At 58.9% G+C, this 15,958-nt stretch overlaps 2 protein-coding genes across 2 annotated transcripts in view; one reads left to right on the forward strand and one right to left on the reverse strand.

Annotated features, from left to right (window-relative positions):
* Positions 1-174: 174 nt before the first annotated feature.
* On the reverse strand, positions 175-5,181 carry AANAT (aralkylamine N-acetyltransferase). Its single transcript, XM_026103900.2, has 4 exons — positions 4,872-5,181; positions 1,981-2,225; positions 1,749-1,903; positions 175-960 (listed from the first exon to the last, which is right to left on the reverse strand). Exons 2-4 carry the CDS (start codon positions 2,135-2,137, stop codon positions 655-657), a joined length of 618 nt encoding a protein of 205 aa, XP_025959685.2. The 5' UTR covers positions 2,138-2,225; positions 4,872-5,181; the 3' UTR covers positions 175-654.
* A 7,171-nt stretch (positions 5,182-12,352) lies between these two features.
* Positions 12,353-15,958, forward strand: part of UBE2O (ubiquitin conjugating enzyme E2 O) — a 70,231-nt gene continuing 66,625 nt past the window's right edge. The window contains exon 1 of the mRNA XM_064522550.1: positions 12,353-12,804. Coding sequence (XP_064378620.1) covers positions 12,412-12,804 — 393 coding nt within the window. The 5' untranslated portion in view covers positions 12,353-12,411. The remainder of the gene's footprint in view (positions 12,805-15,958) is intronic.

Consider the following 15,958-nt stretch of genomic DNA (forward strand, 5'->3'; position numbering starts at 1 on the left):
GTCCCTCCGCAGGGAAGGGGAGGGGACTCCCGGGACTCAGCGCGGCTTGGCGACGGCCGTGGGGCTCCTGGGGCCGGGACCCCGCGGCACCGGGGACAGCTCTGTCCTGGCCGTCGCAGCGACGTCACCCGTGGAGAAACACAGAGTCGGCTTAGAAAACACAACAGCCACCTCTTTATTTGCCGCTTGACACTGGACCAAGACGTGCGTGGGGGGCTTTTCTGGGGGGGGATGTTTGCCCGTGTCCAGTGCCGATGTGGGGCTGGCTCTGCTGGAGGGTCTTCAACGCGTGCTTTGGGGTGGAGGTGGCTGCGGGGGGGGGTGTCTCCACTGGGGTCTGGGCACGCGTGGGGGGAGCAGCGGAGCTCGGGGGCCACCAGCCCCCCGTCTCGCCCGGGCCCCGCGGGATCGTTGCTTCCAGCAGCAGGCTGGACGCGTTGGTCTGCAGCCCTGAGGCGGTGAGACGGGACCGGGCTCATCTCCCCGGCGAAAGGCAGACGTGGCGGCGGGGAGCAGCCCTGGCCCGGGCCGAGGGGACGGAGGTGCTGCAGCCTTTTCTCCCCCCGGCCGTCCAGGAGGGCTGCTGCCGCCGGGGACCAGCTCCGCGCCCGCCGCGGGTCTCCCCCGGGGAGCTCCGGGGGGGGCGGCGGGGGCTCAGCAGCCGCTGTTGCGGCGCATGAAGGCGTGCCCCCGCACGGCGTGCCGCATCTCGGTGAAGGCCAGCGCGCCCACGGTCACCTCGCAGGGGCCCAGCGCCTCGAAGCCGCACTTGGCGTAGAAGGGCACGAGGAAGCCTTCGCACATGAGCACGGCGCGGCGCACGCGGGGCAGGCAGCGCAGGTGCTGCAGGTAGCGCCACAGCAGGATGGAGCCCTTGCCCTGCTGCCGGCAGCTGCGGTGCACGGCCAGCACGTGGATGTGGACCGCCGTGCCCCGCGGCCGGTGCAGCGTCAGCGCCGCCTGCGAGCGAGCGAGGGAGGGAGGCAGCCCGTTAGCCCGGCTGGCGCGGCCCTCGGCTTCCCGGCGCTTCAATTTTAAAAGTAATGCTTTTTGGAGGAGGGAAGGGAGGGGGCGCGTTTTAATAACAACATCAGTAAAAATAAGTAATGAGAAAGTTCGCTTCTGCAAGAGCAGCCCTGCAGCAATTAGTCTTACAAGAAATCTCTCTCCAGTATCGAACGAGCTCCAAATAGCCCGGAGAAAACGATTAGCTGGTGAAGTGCTCTGGAGCTGAGAAGCGCTGAGGAAGCAGCCCGGGGGGCTCAGAGCATCCGCTCTGCCCTGGCGCCTTCCCGGTGCCTCTCCGCGGGGCAGAGGGGGCTCAGCACCCCCAGCCCCATCACTGCACCGCTGGAGGCCGCGGGAAAGCGCTTTGGGCAGTGGGGACAGGCAGGGGCTGCGCCGGGGCTGCACTGGCTCTGGCAGCGCGGAGGGCCAGGATCTCGGTGGGAAACTATCCCTCATCCCCCGAGGTCCGTCAGCTCCGCAAAAGCCAGGGAAATTGGGCGCGGAAAGGCCCGACTTGCCCGAAGCCCCTCCGGATGGCTGGGCTGGGGAAGGACCTAAGCCGCCAAGCCCAGCGCCCAGGAACGGTGCTTCCTCGGGCAGCCGGGATGGGGATGCGCCGGCTGCAAGGAAACCTGGGCTTTGCCGCTGCGTACCTTCGCCCCCGCCCGCGTCCCCCCGGCTCCCGCGGTGTTTTTCCCCCCTCCCCAAGCGGCGCGGGCGCCACGCTGCCCCGCTCTCACCTGGCTGAGCCTGTCCTCGTCCCAGCGGGAGCCGATGACGAAGGCCACGAGACGCCCTTCCTCGAACCAGCCGAGCGACAGCTCCGGGCACAGGTTCAGGAAGTGGCGGATCTCGTCCAGGTGCAGCGGGCAGTCCCCGGAGACGGAGATGAAGGCTGCGGGGCAGAGCGGTGAGCGGGGCGGGCGCGATGCCGCCGGGAGGGAGCCCCCGCGGCACCCCGCAGCCCCTTACCTTCCCGCTCGATCTCGAACACGCTGACGGCGTCCTCGGGGCTGAGGCAGCGAAACTCGCTGGCGGGCAGCGTGTGCCGCCGCTGGCGCCCGGGCGAGTCGCGGGGCGCCCGCGGGCCGACGGGTCGCAGGAACGGCAGCGCGCCCGGCACCGGCATCTCCGCCGCTCCGGGCCCCGGCGGGTCTCGCGGCGCCGGTTCCTCCAGCAAATCTCCTCCGGCGCTCTCAGCCGGCGGCCAAAAATACCTGCCGACGGCGTATGGGATTAAGCTGCTCGCCACCCTCTTGCTATATATATATGTGTATATATATATATATATATATAGGTGCAGGCACAGCACACGCCCGCCCGCGGGGCCCCGGTGCTGCCAGGGGCGTCTGGCCCGACCCACGCGCCAGGGCCGACCCACGGGGCGAGAGCTGGGAAACGCTGCCGCCCGCCCGGCGAGGCCCGGCCGAACCCCCGGCAGCAGGCGGGACGCCGCGGGAAGGGGCAGGCTGCAGGAAAAGCAGCTCTGGGTGAAACCTCCCCGGGGCCGGAGCGGGCCGGGCGCGCGAGGGAGAGGTCAGTGCAGGGCCGGCGTGTTTGTGCCGAGACGTCAGGCAGCCGGAGCCTCCTTCACTCGTACTCAAGCTACATTAATAAATCCACAGCAAACAACAAACTGGCCGAATGGCTCTTTGCTAAGCGCGCTTGGCCCGCGGGCAGCGATGGTGGAAACAGTTCCGGAGAGCCGAGCAGGAGTCACCGGGCTGCTGGATATTGAAGCAGTTTGTGACCAAGCTCGCGGGAGGCCTGGTCGTTTTGATGAGTGTGTGAGAGGTGCCAGCTTCCCTTGCTAATTATAGGCTTGCCTGCAGCTAATAGGATTTGCAGAAACCACGGCGTTACCAGTGCAAACACTGCGCAGGGCGAAAGCGGAGCGGGCTGGGGTTTTTCCATGGGGAAGTGCTGCGGGCCAGGGGCGCGAAATGCCCCGGCGGGCGGGTGGATGGGAGGGCTCACGCGGAGACATGCTCTGCACACGCTGCTGGCGGAGCAGCGGCTGCGCTGTCTAAGCAATTGGGTCGCTCAAGAAAAGGTCTTTTCTTTGGTGGGGAGGATATTTAGCATCCCAAATGCCAGTGCTGGTCATCAGGGGGAAGCGCTAGGCCGCCTGAAGTGGGAAGGGGTTTTTCACGCTCCCCTGAAATGCGTGTAAGAGGGAAGTAAGGCAGTGGCCAGGCTGGAGAGGAGGGTGCTGTGTTGTTTGCAGCATTCGTAGAGCTTATTATCGAATCTTCTGCAACTCCTCGTCCTGCTAATTGGCTTAGGGGCTCATCTGCTCAGCTCAACCCCCGAGCAGGCACGAAGGCCGTCTCCACAAAGCGAGAAAACGCAGGCGCGGGTTGATCCTGCGCGGTGCTGAGCACCCGCGGCCGGCTCCCGGGGTGCTGCCGGCTCTGGCACGGAGGGCTCTCCGCCGGGATGCACCGCGGGCACCCGGGGCAGCCCCTCTCAGCCGCTTACCGGGCGATTTGCAGACGTGGGATTAGGCGACAGGGGAGCAGCTACGGGACCGCGACGGGACGTGCCGCCGAGGGGCCAGGGGCTGGCTTCTCCGCGGCCGTGGGAATTACGGGGGGGGGGTATTTGCCTGCTGATAGCCCCTGTTAAACAGCTGTTCGCTGCTGAAGAGCTGTTCTTTATCACGGATCACGTAATGACTGCAAAGAACTGGGGCTGCGGGCAAGTCTCTGACGGGGACGCTCAGCTGCACAGCTGGGATGTTTCCAGCCCTTGTGTGGGAGTGGGCGCTCGGTTCACGTTGGAAGGGAATGGGAAAGGGGGATTAGATTTCTCCAGGTGTTTTTAGAAATTTCTCGAGACCCCGACTGGCAACAGTTGAGAGCAGAAGTCGGTGACATGGGGAAGAGGCTGCTCTTTAACTTGTTTTCCTCAAATGTTTTCTTTCTGGCATTTTGCTCCCAGCAGCCCAGGTTATATGGCTGTAGGCGTGATATATATGTGTTTGTTTCCTGGAAATGAGCTTTTTCCTTGCGCCTAGCTTTCAGGTTTCTGCAGATGCAAAGGGCTTTTATGTATGGGGAAAAGCATACGCAGAAAAACCTGAGCAGCCTGTGCAAGGCAGAGGCAACGGCAGAGCAGCCGCCCCTCGGCAGCCCTCCGCCGCAGAGCACCCGGGACCCTGCAGCAGCAGCGGTGTCAGGAGCGCGTTTGCGTGTGGGACACGTCTGACCCTCGGCGGTGAAGGAAGCTCACCCCGAGTCACAGAGTACGTCAGAACCAGAGTTAGGGGGAAAATCCTCTCTCCTTGGCTCCGGAGACGGGCGCCTTTCACGCTGTGGCACAGTGTCGCCTACGTTGTTCCCATCACTGACACCCCAGGCTGAGCATGAGAGACCTGAGCGTGTGCATGGTCCCTGGAGATGCTCGGGGGTAAACGAACAGGCAAGGCCACGACAGCCACCTAACAGCAGCTTTTTATTCTATTACGGATGTCTGCCTGCGCTGGGGGCCTGAATTTTTAAAAGTGAGTTGGAAGTAGCACGGATTTATTCACCCCATCTTGAATCCAAATGTTCTTTGCAACAGAGACCTAACTCTTCTCACCCTGAGCATGGGGGGTTTCCTCGCAAGGACCCCCCAGACCCGGGTTTTGGTTGCACGTATTGAAAGGGCAGGGGTGGGACACAGGTTGTGATGAGCGTCACCCTCTCGTCTCCTCTGCAGTCATTTTGCAGGTGAGCTGGGGTCACTTTACCAAGCTCCCTCCCCTCTGGGGCAGCTCCCCACATCCTGGGGCCGGCAAGTCACGGTGGCCTCTGGACCACGAGCTGTCCCCGAGACCGCTAGTGCCACCGGGACGCAACAGAAATGCTGGCGCTTACCGGAGGCGGCGTGGGACGGGGACCCGGAGCTGCTCCTCTGCCCAGGCTGGTCTGGTCGTGCCCTCTCGCAGCTGACGGAGGAAGCAGAAAACGGCAGTGAATTTTGATTTGCCTCCTGCTCTTGTGTGCCGCGACTTCAGGAGCCCTCGCTTATATATTTGTTTTTTATGGAGCACGTGATGACACTCTAAGGAGTTTATAACCCCGATGAAAGACAGGGAGAGGTGAGAGGCTTTAAGGTGACAGGCCAGCAAAAGGATCCCGTCAGGCTTTTCTTCCGTGGCGTGACTGCCTGCAGAGGGATAAAGCATTTAGCTGATTGCTCAAGAGGCAGCTGCCAGGCAGGAGAGCGGATGAGTTAGCCAGGAAAGAGAGCAAGGCGCTGGGCCTGGGCCAGACCTCTCCGAAGGCGATGGGAGTCTGTGCTAAGCTAAATGCGGCTCTGCTGAGCACGGATGCGCTTTCTTTGCTTCCAAAAAACGTGTCCCCACTTGGGTGATACAGAGTCTGCATTTGAGCATGTGTGTTTAATAAATGCGGTGTTCACTCTCCGGGTCCAGCTATAAATCACTGCCCACCAGCAGGCTGAGGGGCCGTGCAATAGCCCTCGCAAAGCAAAAAGTGTGGCCACGGTGTTCATCACAGAGAGCCCGGGCCTGGTCCTGCCCTGGTGAAATCCGTGCAGCAACTCCGGTGTTAAGAATTAGGCTGGAAAGGGTCAGAATCGGGCCTGGTAAATAGAAACCAGACCACGATGTGCCGGGAGGTTTGTGGTGAGAACAAAAAGGCCGCTGGCCACATTAGCCGTGGCTGCCAAGCCGCGACATTTGGCTGCAACGTGCTGTGAGATCAGAGATACCCACGGCCAGATGTGACACTCCCTCGCAGTGGGGAGTATCTCAGTTGGCTTCTTGTAGGATCAGAGCCAGATCTGAAGTTTGTCCTCTGAGGAGCTTGCTCCAAAGACCAAGCACTTCTCCCGCTGGCAGCCTGCAGTCCCTGGGAATCACTGCCTAAGAAACTGGACAGGCAAAGCTGGTGCTGTTTGTCCCCGCCAGGACAAGTGTAATAGGAGGGGGATTCTCCCAGGCATCAGCTCCTAGAAAGGAAATTACTGGAGAGATGAGCAAAAATAATAATTAAAACCCATCAGCATCACCATTATCATCACAAACCAGATGCAGCCCTGAAGGGAACACGGAGCTGCTGCGGTCCCCACCTGGGACGTCTCCCGCAGGGCTCAGGACCTGCTTTGGTTTCCAGAGACAGGAGAAGTGACCTGGGGCTAAACCCTTGCTTTCCTCTTCTTCTAAGTCTTTTTCATGGCATCTAAGCAGAAATATGGCCCAGCAGACTGCTGCTCTTCAGAAAAGGTGTTTCAAAAGCAACTCCCGACCATTAAAACCGAACCCCGGGGGGCAGAGGTTGGCCCACGGCTGGAGCGCTCAAGCAGCGAGGCTGGTTTTGGTGCCGCTGCGGGTGCGTTCAGCTCAGACCCTCGCTCCCTCCCCCTACGCAGTTGCAGAGGGTCAAAAACTCTATTAAATGAGAGCCACAGCAGTGTGCTGAGATTTACATATTTAGCAGCTCTCTCAGGCTCTTCAAAGAGCCTGGAGCTGTCACTCTGCCTGCGGCGCCAGGCTGTTGTGTCCGTTTGGGTGCCCGCTTAGGAAGATGGCAATTGTCTCCGGGCAGGATTTGCAGCCGGGGCGACACGTGGGAGGCAGCTGAATCTTTATGTTTCCCCCCTCCGCCAGGACTCGGGAGGGAAGCGGCACAAACGCCGGTCTCATCTGCACCACGCTCTGCCTCCATCGCTGCCTCTGCGCCGCCTTATCCTTATCCAGGGGCAGGGGCTGCCATCAAAAGGGACGCAGGTGACATCGGCGTCCTCCCGCGTGGCACTGGGGTTTCTCTCCCAACCTTGTAGAATTACTTGGCCTTTTTTGACATGCTGCTCACATCCCTGAACACTGGCTTAGCCAAAGGGACCTGACGTACCCAGAGAGGACCAGGCTTTTCTCCTGGCCTCCACAGATGGTGCAACCTGGGTGGGAGCTGGGCTCTGCAATTTTGCATCACTGCAAGGTCAGTCACGGGCTCTTCTTTTATTCTCACTTGGTTTGGCCTTTTCACCAGCACTGCCCCAGAGGGCAGCGTGCATTGACAGCGTGCGAGCGCTTGACGTTGCTGCAACTTCGCAGCAGGATGTGGCTCTTTCGACTTAATATTCAACTTAAACCCTTGCCAGGCTGGTTACCTGCTGCTTTTACCCCTCAGGGCTCCCCTCTGTTGCCAAGAGCTGTGCAAAATCTCCGGCACGTGCTGGAAAGCCAGAATGCCTCCGGCCTGCTCGCTGCAGCGGGGTATTTATCGCTGCTCGGGAGCCTGCAGGCTGCCACGTCAAAACAGCAGCGCAGGGCTCCCCTGGCCCGCGGCCAGCCCCAGCCTCTGAGCAGACCCTGCAAGGGCCAGCTCTGCTCTGAAGCATTAATCTGCAAATACACGTGTATACGGATTTCCTCTGGCATGTTCCTTTCAGCCCATCGGTGCAGCTCAGGCCTCTTTTCTGAGGGTGCGGGGCTGATTCCCACCAGAGCTGGTCATAAAAAGCCAGGGAGGGGATTGCTGCTTCACAGGTTATTTGAGGTCCCAGCAACCGCCGAGGAAGCAGGCTCTGAGCTCTGGCTTAGACCTGCACTAGACCAACACGTGTCCTTGCTGGGTCGGTAGACACTGCTGTTACTCCTCTCCGCAGGCCCGCGAGGGAGGTGTGCAAGCAGAAAGGGGCACAATTTCACCGACATCTGCTCGAATACGCAGCGACATAGGTTCAGCCAGAAACAGTGCCCGGCCCCAGGAGCCAGGGGCCCAGGAACCAGCCGGGACCTCTTTTATCCCCTCCCTGGAGCACAGACACTGGGCGGTGATTAGCCTAATTTCCTTCTCTCTGCCGGCCTGCGGTAGTTTATAACTAGGTCACGGACGCTCACGACACAATCCCGGTGACGAAGGAGGACGGGGTTCAGCCCGGGCTGCACAGGCTCCCCGGGAGGAGGGCAGGGCGGTGGGAAGGGGCCCAGCACAGGTAGCCCCTGGCCTTTAGATCCAGTTGTGACTTTGGGACATGGCAGTTCAGTGACACTTTACTGGGTGCCCCTGCTTTTTTTTGCTCTGCGGGAGCTCTCCTGCCCTGGCTCCCAGCTCCAGCCCCAGCACCGCACTGGTGGGAGCTAGGGTGACCCATAGAGATCGCAGGGAACCGAGTGCATCTGCAGAGAAGCCCCAAGTCCCAGAGCAAGGCTGGGCCTGGACCAGCCCGATCAGGGGATTTGCAAGGTCTTGGGCTCAGCAGAGAGGGCAGGAGGCATGAATGGAGGAGGAGGACTCTGCTAGCTTGTGTCCCCGCTTGTTCAAAGTCATATATAAGCAAGGTGAAGCCACTCTGAAGCCATTCGCTACAAGTGGTGGGGAGGAACGGAGGTGTTTGACCAGAGCAGCATAGGCAATGAGGGAAGGGCCAGGTAATCTTGTGCAACATGGTCGTGGGGCACCAGGAACTTCTGCACCCAGCCCCAGGGGCCCCTCGCACATGGGAAAGGCGTCCCCTGCCACTCAGCCTCGGTAGCTTTGCCAGGCTCGCCGAAGCACTGGCACGCAGAGGACTCCTCTAAGCAGCCAGATGCCCTAAGGTTGCCAACCAGCCTGGTCCTGATCCACAGCCAGAGGGGAAGGTTCCTTTCCTCCTTCCTGTTGAGCGCATCCCCATGCCCAGACCAGCTGACCAGACTGGGCATAGACAAATTGTCTTCACCCTTGGCTGGGCATGATGGAGTTCCTGTAGCAAGGAGCATCCATCAGCCTCGTCTTGCTCTTCTGAAAACGATGAAAGTGGGGCCACATATTTCAATGGGAAAAGTGAGCTCTAAACTTAACCTGAAACTAAATAGGCAATGGCAAAGGGATGGAGAGGGTGGGTTGTCCTGATACTCTGCACCCCAGCTCTTTCAAGCAGAGGATATGGGTTGTATAGGAACATGTCTGCCTCTGAGAAAGCAGCAAAGGAAGCTCAAGGTATCTAAAAGGATCGGCCAAGCAGGAGTTATCACTCCTGCACGGTAAAGATCTATGCTGAGAGCATGTTCCCTGCCTTTTGGGTGAGGAGCTCCACTGTATATTCCAGACCAGTGGAGAAGACCCTGTCTGTGGACCAAGGGGTTGCAATGCAAAGGCAAATGCCTGTTCTGCTTGTGTGCGTAAAAATCTGTGTCGTCCTCTTTCTCCTCGAAGGCGGGGAAGCCACCAGGCCGGCTCCCTCCGGCCCCTGTGCAGCCCACGAGATGGCACCAAAGCCTTTCCGCAGCCGCGGCGAACCGGCGCCTTGCTGCAGCCCTGGCACCCCTGGGCACCCTGAAGGCACCCCTGGGTGCCAGGCAGCCCTTCAGCCCCACAGGGACCTTCCAAAGGTGCCCCGTGAGAGGTGCATCTCGCTGCACCCAACACCAGCTGGTCCCGAGGAGGAAGGACGGGGCTTGCTTCTCCCCGACATCTCTACGTGGAGGCAGGTAAGCCGGTTACATTACACGGGCAGTTTATCTGCAAGGAAGATATTGTGCTGCAAAGAGAGGAAGTGCCAGCACTTCCTAAAATAGTCTAACACCTGTAACTGTCCCTAAAGGGGGGGGTCTGCTTGACATGTGTCACTCGTGTAGTGCTGGGTGTTCAGACCAGCTGCTGGATCAGGCTGGCTCTCCTCAGAAAAATCACACACACAAAATCACAGGATGCTTCTCGGTTTTGCCTTAGTGTTTTGCAGGGTGGTCTGGCTTGCTGAGATCCCTCAGCGCAGATCTGGGATCAAGCCCCAGAGAGCTGACACTGCCTGGCTTCTTGAGTGGGAGATGCTCAATAACCACGGACTATGCCATGCCTGGAGCATGTCAGTGGTGTAGCAGCCCAAGGCAGGGGCTGCCGGGTCCTAAGGGAAAAAATGAGTCTTTCTTCAGTGCCACTTCCCGACGAAAGCACATCAGAGCCCGTTTGAGCTCAGAGTGCAAAAACACCCCCGGCTCAGCGCCCGTTAACAGCTCTGACTTGGCCCCATAAACCTCCCCCCCCCCCCCCCGCTGTGAACTCCATTGCTTGTGTAAGGTGATCATCTCCATGGCTATTTGCGGCTCCCCACTGCTGCTCTGCAGCGCGTAAGTGCTCTGAAGAGGGGCAGTTTCCATCCACACACTATGCCCATTACCTATATCTATATTTTATAAGCACCTGTTACTACGTATGTTAAGAGAGAAAGAGAAACATCACCTGCTGGACACACATTATGCTTTAGACCTTTCGTGGGATGATGAGAAGGACGTAACACTAATTCAGATGGAAGAAGAGGGCTCTTGCTTGTGGATGGGGATCTGTAGCCCCACAAGCCCATCCTGCCCATGTCAACAGCTGTATAACCTCGTTGCACCGAACAGATACTTTAACTGTCTTTCCCCAAGGATATGTTGCAATTTTCCCACCTGGAGAACATTGTTTTTTAGCTCTGTTCTGTTTCTTATCCCTGGGGTCAATGCTGAGAAATGCTCCAGTAGGGAACTACATCAGCAAAACACCCTCTGGTTAAAATGATGGAGGCTGCAGAGTGCTTAAATCCTGATGTGGGGGTCGGGCTGACCCAGGACCCGGCGGGGAGGACGACACCGCGAGCTGGTGCAACGCTTGCAGCTCCCTGATCCGGAGACAGGCCGGGAGCAGTCTGCGCTCTGCCACGGAGGAGAGCATCCCACAGGAGGTGCCCCCCGCGCCCACCCCCGCAGGAGGGTGTCGCGGGAGCGGGCAGAGCTGCAGCGTGGTCCTGCTCCCGGTGCAGCTCCCTCGTGGGAGATGCCCGCTGCAGCGAGGCCTCGGCGCGCAGCCGGGCTCCGGATTCGCGCAGCTAGTGGGTGCTGTTTCCCAGCAGAGAGGAACTAGAAACCCCATGGAAAAATCCAGGAACTGCTTTAAACCTAACAGCTGCGTTTCCGGTCCCTTTTCCTGAAAGAAGAAACCCTGGAAGGAGAAACTCCAGCCAGCTGGTGGACGGAGGCAGGCCAGCCCTGGGCGTGGGATTGTGGCAGGCAGAGTGCAAGGAGGAGGTTACTGCTGTGCTGCTCTCGTTTTCCTTCGGTAATAAAAAGAGGCAGCCTCAGGCTTTCAGGCATTTTCCTGATATCCCAGCCAGCGCTGCACAGACGGGGAGACCTATGGGGTGAAGTGACAGGATATATCTGAGTAAAGGACAGGCAGCCAGGGCTGTTGGGACTCACGTCGCCCTTCCCCTGCCAGCGTAGCGAGACCCTCCCAAGCAATTATCTTTATTTCAAAAATCCCCGCAGGTGGAAGGAGCACTGGCCACAACAGTCCCCGAAGCCAAACGTCTGGCTCATCTGCACGCCGCCGCGAGCACGGGGGTCCCGAGGAGCCGAGCCGCGCTTTCGGGGAGCACCGTGCCGCCTGGCAGGGCGCACGAGAAGGGGCAGCTCCCCCGGGCGCGCGACCCGAGGCTTTCGGCTTCTGGTCACTCCAGCTCCCTCGTGCCAGATCCGAGACCCTCCCAGAGGGGCAGCGGCAGCCTGGGCGAGGAGGTGGCGGGGGACGCGTGTCGCTAAGCACAGCTTGGGCGTCTGTCTGGGTTATGGCACCTAGATCCCACCGCGGAGACCAGCAGGCACCTCGGAGGCGTGATTCACCCCGCCATTTTGGGTGGCTCCCCCAGGTGGAGACGGCGGCAGGGAGACGCCATGAAGGGCAGCTGCTCCCCCCGGCCCGGGGACCTTCATCCATCTCCCCAGCATCCTCCTCTTTGCCCCCTGGGCTTCCCTCCTCCCGCTCCTCCTCCTCTCTCCCCTTCTTCTGCCTCTCCTCTCCATCCTTCCTCCCCATCCCTCCTTCTTCCCTCAGGCCCTCTCTCTTCCCTCCTCCCTCTCTCCCTTTCCTCATCCCTGGCTCTCCTCTGCCCTCCCTCCTTCCCTCCCTCAGCCGTCTCTCCCCTCGGCCTTCCCCTCGCTCTCCTCCTCTCAACCCTCTCTCCTCAGTCCTCTCCTTCCTCCCTTCATCCCTCCCCTCCGCCCTCACCCTCCTCATCCCTCGCTCCCCTCAGGTCTGTCTTTTCAGCTCTCTCCTCCCTCCCTCCCTCTCCCCTCATCCCTCACTCCCCCCAGGCCTCTCTCCTCAGGTCTCTCCTTCCTTCCTCCCTCTCCCCTCCTTCGTCGCTCCCCTCAGGCCTCTGTCCTCAGCCCTCCCCTCCCTCCCTCTCTCCTCTCCCTCCCTCTCTCCTCTCCCCTCTCCTCAGCGCCCCCCTCAGCCCGCCCCGCCCCGCGGTGGGCGGGGCCTGGCGGCGGGCGGGGCGAGGCGGCCTAGCCCCGCCCGCGGGCCGCTACTTGCGCAGGGCACGCGCGCCGCCGGCCCCTCCCCTCCGCGCGCCGCCTCCCTCCCTCCCTCCCTCCCCTCCCCCAGCCTGCGCCGGCGGCCGCGCGCTCTCCCCGCTCTGCCCGGCGCCATGGCGGACCAGCCCGCTGAGGCGGCCCCCGCCGCCGCCCCGGCCCCCGCCGCCCCGGCCCCGGCCCCGGCCCCGGCCGCGCTGCCCCTGCCCGCGCCGGCCCCGCCGGGCGGCTCGCAGCGCCTCCTCTTCTCGCACGACCTGGTGTCGGGCCGCTACCGCGGCTCGGTGCGCTTCGGCCTGGTGCGGCTCATCCACGGCGAGGACTCCGACTCGGAGGAGGAGGAGGGGGGCGGCCGCGGCACCGGCGGCGCCGCCAGCTCGGGCGGCTCCGAGTCGGGCGGCCCCGGGGCCGGCGGCGCCGAGGAGGGCCGCGCCAGCCCGCTGCGGCGGGGCTACGTGCGGGTGCAGTGGTACCCGGAGGGCATCAAGCAGCACGTCAAGGAGACCAAGGTAACGGCTCGCCCGCGCCCCCCGCCCGGCCCCGGCCCCTCCGCGGCCCGCGCTGCCGCCCCCGCCGCCTCTGCGGCCTTCGGGCCGGCCCTGGGCGGCGGAGCGCGGGGCCTTGTGCGGCCGCTCCCGCGGGGCCGCGCCGGAGGCCTGCGGGGCCGCGGCCTGCGCCTGCGGCCTGCCGGGGCGGGCGGGGGGCGCCGCCGCCGCCGCTTCCCCCCCCCCCTTCCCCCCGGCGCCGCCGCCCCTTGTCGCCGTTCCCCCCCGCTCCAGCCCCCGGAGGTGCTGCCGGAGCGCGGGAGGTACGCCGTGTCCTCCAGAGGTTGAAATCCGTTTCCCGTCTTTCGTCATGCTGGAGCGAATCCTCCTCGTCTCCTGCCCGGAGCCAGCACCGCTCCTGCGCCGCGCCGCTGCCGAGACGCAGCCGTTTCTCCCCGGCGCTGGATTTTAATGGCCCCGAAGGAAGCCCAGTAGGGGATTTGAGCTGGTTCCTAGTAGAGGCGAAGCTTTCCGACCCTCTCTCCCACTTCCTGGGAATGTGGGCCGATATCTCTTTCTGTGGTGGACAACATCATGGTAGCCTCTTGTAGGGGAGCCAATAGCTAAACCGAGCAGTCTTGACTGGCTAAAATTTCAGTGGTGGGCACCCGTGGTTTGGATTTGCCCTTGTTTACGTGAGCATTTACTTCTGTTGGTGAGACCCAGGTAAATCTGTGGCCTCTTAATTATATCTGAAGAGCCGCAGGGTGCAGGGCAGTTCTGAGGTCTGGGTTAGAATATTCCCACTTCCCAAAGTTATTCTGGTGCCAGATTTTGCACAGAGTGACTGGCAGCACCGAGGAGACAAAAGAGAGAGAGGGGGCACTGTAATATAGCACAAAGGGGCCTGCGAGGAATGGGCGTTGCACCGAACAAAACAGAAGGCCTGCGCTGTCCTTGCAGCAGAGCGAGTCGGAGCACTGCTCTGGGATGGCAGCTGAAAGCAGGAGTCTCCTGGTATGCCATCTGCTCTGCTGTTTCAGAAATTGAGCAGAAAGCCGAAGGGGGGAAACTGAGGAAGAAGGGTGTGCTTTGCTCCTACGGAAATTGGTAGGATTGCACACACTACCAGAATGAGCTAAATTTAGGTGCTAGTGTCATTAGGCATGTGACCAGTATGGAGATAAGAAAAATGAAAACAAGGTATCAAGAAAAGATATTTACACATTATATATTTCTACATTAAGAAAAACCTTCTTTCCCTAGAGCCACAATTCAATCACTGTAGCCTTCAAATAAAATCTTCGTGTGCTGTTGCATCAAAATATATCCAAAGTTGAGCGTTTTCAGCATCTAAACGAGGCCACTTCAACATGAGCGAGTGAACATGGACTTAGGAGTTGTTATTGGATTCTCAAATTTGGAAGTGTTAGCTCTGACTTTAGTCACTTGGTAACTGTACCCTGTGCAACATTAGAAAAAGCGAGACTGCAGGCCATCAGAAGTCAAAGGCAATTATGTAAATAAATGGTCCTCTTTCTTTCCTTTTCATGGTCATATCCCTCTGATGTAGGCATCTTTACCATTCAGGTAATAGACCCTGGGGAAAAGTTTCCTAAGTGCCTGAGGAATTTAGGTGTACTTATGATATTGATTTTTCTATTTGAAAAGCTGCCCGCTAACCAAATTGATAGGCATCGTGTACAATCTGCGCTGCAGTTTGGGGTTACTAAAAACAAATCTGACGCCATTGGGAAGGCGCTGCAGAACTTCTCATTTCATGGTTATAGTCAGGTTTTTTTAGCTGTTATCTAACCCAGCCTTTTCACATTATACTGATGGTTACAAATGAGCCAGGCAAGGTGGTGTACTTGTCATCGTCCAAGCTGGGAGAGGTTCCAAGCTGGGAGAGGTACCAACCATAAGCACCACATTGTTGTCCTGGGCCTGAAGTTTGTTGGTTTTAGAATGTTGTTGCCAACTGTAATTATTTCGGCCAGGGCTCTAACTCTGCAGCACCTTTAGCCATGGGATCGTTTAGTGTCTTTACTATGTTAACCTGATTGCCTTGGTCACAGTCAACCCATGGATTCAAGAGTACTTGTTCCAGTTCTTTGAAGCTGCCCTTTATTTCCCTGAGCTCTTAATTCTGCAGTGGTCAGAGGATAAAGGTAGTCCTGGGGCCAGGGCTTCTGCTGGCCTCATCTTGCACCACTGTATACCTGTTCTGTATGGTAGACTTTATTCTCATGTAAAACGCCTGCGTGCCTGTCTATCTCGTGTGGATTCTTCTTTGTCAAGCGCTTTAAGATCTATGAACCCTGGCGCGTTTATGGGTAAGAGCATGTGTTGTAACTGAGGAAGGGGAGAAACAAAGTTGTTGCAAATATTGAGGGTAGTGAGAGGAGTACCTTTAGCTTCCAGTGTAAAGGTCAAATGCAGTTGTTCATAACCAGACAAACTGGATTATAACCCTAGAGATTTCCTGTGTTTTGCTTAAACTGTGTGGGTTAAAATTATTTTCTTCTCCTAGGGACTATATAGGCTAATCCTTTTTACTGTTGCTTCTAGATGCTCTGTGCTTACCTTTGTTCTTTCCTGTTGGAAATAGTAGGCAAACTGCCACTTAAATCTGAGCACACAATTACTGATGTTAATAAGTAATAGAAACTTTCTCTTGAAGTAGGACTAGCATTTGGTACAAAGGCCCACTAACTCTTCCAGTTGAATTAGTAGTTTATCTGAGCACATTCCTGCCTTTGATTCCCATGTTGATGGTCATTAGCAGTATCATGAGAATGACGTGAATGAAAAAAGAGCCTGGATGTCTTATCCTCTGGCTCTGCGCGCTCCTTTCCTGCCTTTCGTGACCGCTTTCCTTTTTCAAAACACTGGAAAGTCATCGCTACTAAATAATGCAAAACTCAAGCAGTTCTGGAAGGAGGAAGCCTTTCCTATCCGAATATGTTTGCCATCTATGTCCTGTCTAACTCCCATCCTGTCAGGCAACCAAATCTGAAGAGCAGTCCCTCTGGTTAAAACCCTCTCTCTTGTCTTTGTATTACTGTTTGTACGCTGGATATAATTTTCACTCAAAAGTTGTGAAAGTATTGATAACTGGTATGAACACTTGATGCTTTTCTAATAAAGTAGCAGTAATATTTGAGACCCAGCTGTA

Source organism: Dromaius novaehollandiae, chromosome 18, assembly GCF_036370855.1.
Source record: "Dromaius novaehollandiae isolate bDroNov1 chromosome 18, bDroNov1.hap1, whole genome shotgun sequence".
Taxonomy (NCBI): domain Eukaryota; kingdom Metazoa; phylum Chordata; class Aves; order Casuariiformes; family Dromaiidae; genus Dromaius; species Dromaius novaehollandiae.